This window comes from Loxodonta africana, chromosome 2, assembly GCF_030014295.1.
Source record: "Loxodonta africana isolate mLoxAfr1 chromosome 2, mLoxAfr1.hap2, whole genome shotgun sequence".
Classification (NCBI taxonomy): domain Eukaryota; kingdom Metazoa; phylum Chordata; class Mammalia; order Proboscidea; family Elephantidae; genus Loxodonta; species Loxodonta africana.
The window spans coordinates 2,207,992-2,213,935 of NC_087343.1; the positions used below are offsets into that span (position 1 = coordinate 2,207,992).

The window sequence follows — 5,944 nt, forward strand, 5'->3', positions numbered from 1 at the left end:
ATCTCTATGTCTTTTCTCCTCTTTGACAAGGACACCATTCATTCTGGATTGGGACCTACCCTATTGCAGCACCCTATTGCAGTAGGACCTTATATCAACCGATAATATCTTTAAAGACCCTGTTTCCAAAAAAGATCACATTCACAGGTATCGAGGTTAGGACTTCAGCATATATTTTTTGGGGGACACAGTTCAACCCACAGTATCCCTCTGAATGTTCCCATTACATCTTGCAAGATGGAGGTGCTGGCAGTGTCCCAGGGGCACGCCAGTAGCTCAACATGGAGACATCATGGTGATTCTGCAGCAAACAAGTGCGAGATGCTAGTCTATGACCCAGAGTCTTTTGAAACAAAGAGAAAACAAATGCTCTCTTCCAAAGTGACTTCATAATGTTTATGTCTTCCTTTCACCATATTTATTCAACCTGTATGCTGAGCAAATTATTGGAGAAGCTGGACTATATTAAGAAGAATGTGGCATCAGGGTTGGAGGAGGACTAATTGACAACCTGCATTATGCAAATGACACAACCCTGCTTGCTGAAACGAACAGGACTTGAACCACTTACTGATGAAGATCAAAGACCACAGCCTTCAGTATGTACAACTCTACATTAAAAAAAAAAAAAAAAATCCTTACAACTGGACCAATAAGCCACATCATGATAAACAGAGAAAAGACTGACATTTTCAAGGATTACATCTTACTTGGATCCACAATCAACATCCGCAGAAGCAGCTGCCAGGAAATCAAACGACATATTGCATTGGGCAAGTCTACTGCAAAAGACCTCTTTAAAGTGTTAAAAAGCGAAGATGTCACTTTAAGGACTAAGGTGTACCTGACCTAAGCCATGGTATTTTCAATTGCCTAATATGCATGTGAAAGCTGGATAATGAATAAGGGAGATCGAAGAAGAATTGACACCTTTGAATTACGGTGTTGGGGAAGAATACTGAATATACCATGAGTGCTCCTTGGAAGTGAGGATGGCAAGACTTTGGACATATTATCAGGAGGGACCAGACCCTGGGGAAGGACATCATGCTTCGTAAAGTTGAGGGTTACCAACAGGGATCACAACAGAGGGTCCTGAACAGATCAGAAGAAAAATGTAGAACAAAATTCTAACTCACAAAAAAAGACCTGACTTACTGGTCTGACAGAGACTGGAGAAACCTCTAGACTATGGCCCCCCAGACTCCCTTTTAACTCAGTATTGAAGTCACTCTTGAGGTTCACCCTTCAGCCAGATTATACAGGCCCATAAAATAAAACGAGACTAAATGGGCACACCAGACCAGGGGCAAGGACAAGAAGGCAGGAGGGGACAGGAAAGCTGGTATGGGGGAACCCAAGGTCAAGAAGGGGAGAGTGTTGACATGTCATGGGGTTGGCAACCAATGTCACAAAACAATATGTATTAATTGCTTAATGAGAAACCAATTTGCTCTGTAAACCTTCATCTAAAGTACAATTAAAAAAAAAAAAAAGTAAAGGGTCCCGGTAAAAGAGGGAGACCCTTGACGAGATGGATTGACACAGCGGCTGCAACAATGGGCTCGAACACAGCAGGGATTATGAGGATGGTGCAGGACTGGGCAGTGTTTCATTCTGTTGTACATGGGGTTGCTATGAGTTGGAACAAACTCCACGGCACCTAACACCAACATCAACAACATGCCTTCTTTCCTCTGTTATGAAAACCTTTATATAATTTGAGTTTGGGTCTGCTTAAAAGTGTCATATACCAAACACTGGATGAATGAATGAATGGTGTGAATGAATGAACAAATGCTGGAGGTGAGAAGAAAGCCCAGATCCTGTCCTCCCAGAGCTATGTCTCACAGACACGGGCAGGTACCCAACATTTGCCATCGAGGTGACAGGTACAATGATAGGAGTCTGACTGAGAAACTAAGGAAGTCGTGGTCACTGCTCTTTTGAGGGTTTCTGACTTCATTACTTCAGAGGTGGCTGCCCTTCCACGTTTGCTTTTGTAGAATGTAAAATTAAAGTTTTTTATACTTTCTTCTTTACGCAAGAGAGAAGAACATGGTCTATCCTAACGTTCATGCTAGAATTTGGGTCTATTTTGATGTGCGTGGCCTGCCTCCCTGCATGCCCTTTGAAGACTTCCTTGTCTATTCCCTTCATTCCACTGAAGTGGAGACAAGAAGAACAAAGCAGAGTCCTGCGTTCCACAGATGTTACATATTCAGAGAAGAATAATAAAGAAGCCTAGAAAATTACTCTCAGGGTTTATTGTTTCATATAGTTTCCCTTCTAGTTTTCTATACATCAGATTCACCCTAAGAGCCTTTTACAACATTCACCACTTTCAGACAAAGTAACAGGCATCCGTAAGGACTGCTGCCTCCTCATGGAGTCGGCTGGTGTCCTGTTCTCTTCTGGGATCCTCCAGGCTGGGAACCTCTTCTTCCTGTTCTGCATCTTGGTGGCTGGGACATACCCCTCTGCACACTCCGTGGTCTTAATTTTGGGAAGTCCTAAAGTGAAGAAAATGCTGGGCACTTGTAGATCAAGTGTTAAGCTGGAAAAGACTTGGTTCCCCCAATGTTTAATAAACTGTCCCCTACTTTGTGCTTTTGTGGAGAATTGTCCAAAACTAATACAGTTTGAGGAGGCAGTGATGGTTCAGTTGTAGAATTCTCACCTCCCAAGCAGAAGACCCTGGTTCGATTCCCGGCCAGTGCACATCATGCACAGCCATCACCTGTCTATCACTGAGGTTCCCTGGAGTCTTGTGTGTTGCTATGATGCTGAACAGGTTTCAGCAGAGCTTCCAGACTAAGATGAAGTGGAGAGAAAGGCTGGTGACCTACATCTGAAAATCAGCCGATGAAAACCCTGTGGATCACAAGAGTCTGATCTGCAACCAATCATGGGGAATGCGCAAGACTGAGCAGCCTTTCATTCCGTTGTGCATGGGGCTGCCAAGAGTCAGGGGCCAGCAACAACCATCGCAGGCACAATCAGTTATTCAGGGTAGGAGTGAAGGGTTGCAGAGCTTCAGCTGATAGCCCTGTGAAGTAGCCATTGCCTCATCCATGTCACAGTATCTGATTCCACCAGTTGCTTGTGATGACACGGAAAGCTAGCAGACCTGGAAAATGCAAAACCTGTCACCAAGAAGCAAATTGTTGTTGGAGGATCGCTTTCTTATTTGACTATCTCGGAACTAAACAGAGAAACTGTCACATAAACAATGTACCACACTTTCCTACCCACCCCATTGTCATCATTAGAGCCGTGTTCCCAACGGGCTCCTACTCTAGTTGAACGAAGTAGATCTCTTGGATAATCCAGACTGCCTTGAAACCTATAACTGCGGCATTTTTTAAAGTAATTGATTTTTTTTTTTCTTTTTAAAATGCTATATTCTCACCTTATCCACCTTCTCTTTTCAGTGATACAGTTACTTAGTGGCATTTTAGCCAATTGCATCATTTTGGTTGGGAGCAGCAGGGACTTGATCAGGAGGAGAACATGGACCTCCTTGGATGCGCTGCTGTCCTGCCTTGGAATCTCTCGGATTTGTATGCAGCTCACATTCTTCTACCTGACTCTGGTTTTTCTCTCCTTGATAGAAGGCCCTGTGTTAAGCGAAGCTTTTTCAGTCTCCGTATTTATAAATGAGTCGGGACTCTGGTTTGCCACATGGCTGGGTGTTTTCTACTGTGCCAAGATTGCCAATATATCTCACCCACTCTTCTTCTGGCTGAAGATGAAGATTTCCAAGCTGGTACCCTGGCTGATCCTGGCATCCCTGCTCTATGCAGCTATCATTTCTGTTTTCCACAGCAAATACACACAGCCGATTTTAAAAAAAATATGGCTGCAGCATTTCTCAAAAAATGCCACAGCCCACAGCAAAGAAGACTCTGCTTTTCTGTACTCCGTTTTTGCCATTGAACTCTTCCTGCCATTGCTTATCTTCCTTGCTTCTGTTCTGCTCTTGGTTTTCTCACTGGTGAAACATACCAGGCAGATGAGACGCACAGTGGTGGGCACCAGAGACCTGTGCGGGAGCTCCCACCTCAGCCCCATGCTGTCCATCCTGTCCTTCCTTGTCCTCTACCTCTCTCACTACGTGGCCGGCATCCTGATCATTTTCTCAATCGTCCAGGCTGAGGGTGTCTTCTTCTTGTTCTGTGTCTTTGTGGCTGGGACATACCCCTCGGCACACTCCATCATCTTAATTTTGGGAAACCATAAACTGAAGCAAAGCACAAAGATGTTCCTCCTTCACAGTAGGTGCTATCTCTGAGAGAGGACTCAGATCCATTTGAAGAACCCATGGGTTAATGGTTACCACACCTGCCACACCTTCATCATCCAAGTAAAAGGATCTGTTCACAAACATACCAAACATCATTGTAAGACTGGCCAGCCTGAGGCATCTTTATGGATTTGCTACTTTCTCAAAGGGTTAAATTGACTTTTTCAAAACAACAACAAATGGTGGGTGGTGTCAATGTCCCTGTCTACTGTGTGATTTTGCAAGATGTTACCATGGGAGGAAACTGGATAAATGGTCCCAGGACCTTTCTGTGTTATTTCTTACAACTGCATGTGAGTCTACAATGGTCTCAAAAATTATAATAATAAAAAGCACCTATTTAAACTTGTGACATCAGTAGGACACACTCCTGCCATAGGACAGCTGCGTCTGAGATGGAGTCTTCAGTAGTTAATCTGACCTAAGTGGGCCGACTGCTCATCTCTTATCTGTTGCTGTTAGTGCTGTCGGCTGCTGTCTAGTTAGCTCTGAGTCATGGCGACAAGATGTACAACAGAGCAAACCATTGCCAGGTCTTGCCCGTCTTCATGATCGTTGCAATTCCATCCTTAGAATTCCATTGTTTCGGCCACTGTGTATTTTCGGTGCCTTCCAACCTAAGGGGCTCTTCCTCCCGCACTATATTGGATAGTGTTCTGTTGTAATCTCTAGGGTTTTCACTGCGTAACTTTTCGGAAATGGATCGCTAGGCCTTTCTTGCAGGCCTGTGTTGGTCTGGAAGCTCGGCTGAAACCTGTCTACTGCAGGAGGTGCTGCTGGTATTTGAGAGACCAGTGGCATAACTTGTAGCACTGCAGCAGCACACAGGCCACCACAGTACAACAGACAAACAGGTGGTAGATCTCTTGTCTACTGAGTATTATTTCTGCTCTGTTTGTTGGAGGCTCAGACAGTGGAGCCTCTTCCTCATCGGAGGGGAGAGGAACTCCAGGGCAGGTTGGATTTCTCTTTCCACAGGCAATAAGGATGTTCGCCTGCTCCACATCACTGAGTTCCTGGGCGCCCTGGTGGTGTGTCCCGTCAACTGGTGAAAGAGGCAGGCAGACGGAGGAAGAGTCGGTCTGAACACATTTTCCATTTCCCTGAACGGGGCACACTGGGAAGACAATAGCTTGCCAACATGTTTCGTTCTGCATTTGTTCCCTTGGTTTCAGGACCCTTTCCACTGATGGTGGGAACTGTGAACTCCCACCACATTGCATGCCTTCCCAAAGAAGCAGCAGCAGCAGGTGGGTGGGCCTGGGGGTGTCTCCATCTGCTTGAAGTTGCTGATGCATTTTCTGTTTGGTTGATGATTTTGGATAATATGTGTATTCCTACCACAGCTTCAGGACCCTTGGGTTTCCAGGCAGGTAAATAAAGTAAAAACTGTTCTTGAGTTTGGCCGTACATGATAATAGAAAACATGTTGGGGTTTGGATTTGCCAGTCACTAGTCATGTGGATCAGGTTCTGGTTTTCTGACCTAGTGGTGCAGGCTGTTTGTAGTAAACTATGGCTTTACTTCAGAACACGCAGAGAAGCAGCTGTGCTCTCGGGTGTGGGTGTTAAGCTCTGAGGCTATTCTTCTGCTTTCCACAGGCCTCCTACTTGGCTCCCCAAGAAGCGAAATCACAGC

At 45.1% G+C, this 5,944-nt stretch overlaps 1 protein-coding gene across 1 annotated transcript; it reads left to right on the forward strand.

Annotated features, from left to right (window-relative positions):
• Positions 1-3,397: 3,397 nt before the first annotated feature.
• On the forward strand, positions 3,398-4,294 carry TAS2R1 (taste 2 receptor member 1). The gene has a single exon (XM_023545639.2). The coding sequence runs from the start codon at positions 3,398-3,400 to the stop codon at positions 4,292-4,294; it is 897 nt and encodes a 298-aa protein (XP_023401407.2).
• The last annotated feature ends 1,650 nt before the right edge of the window (positions 4,295-5,944 follow it).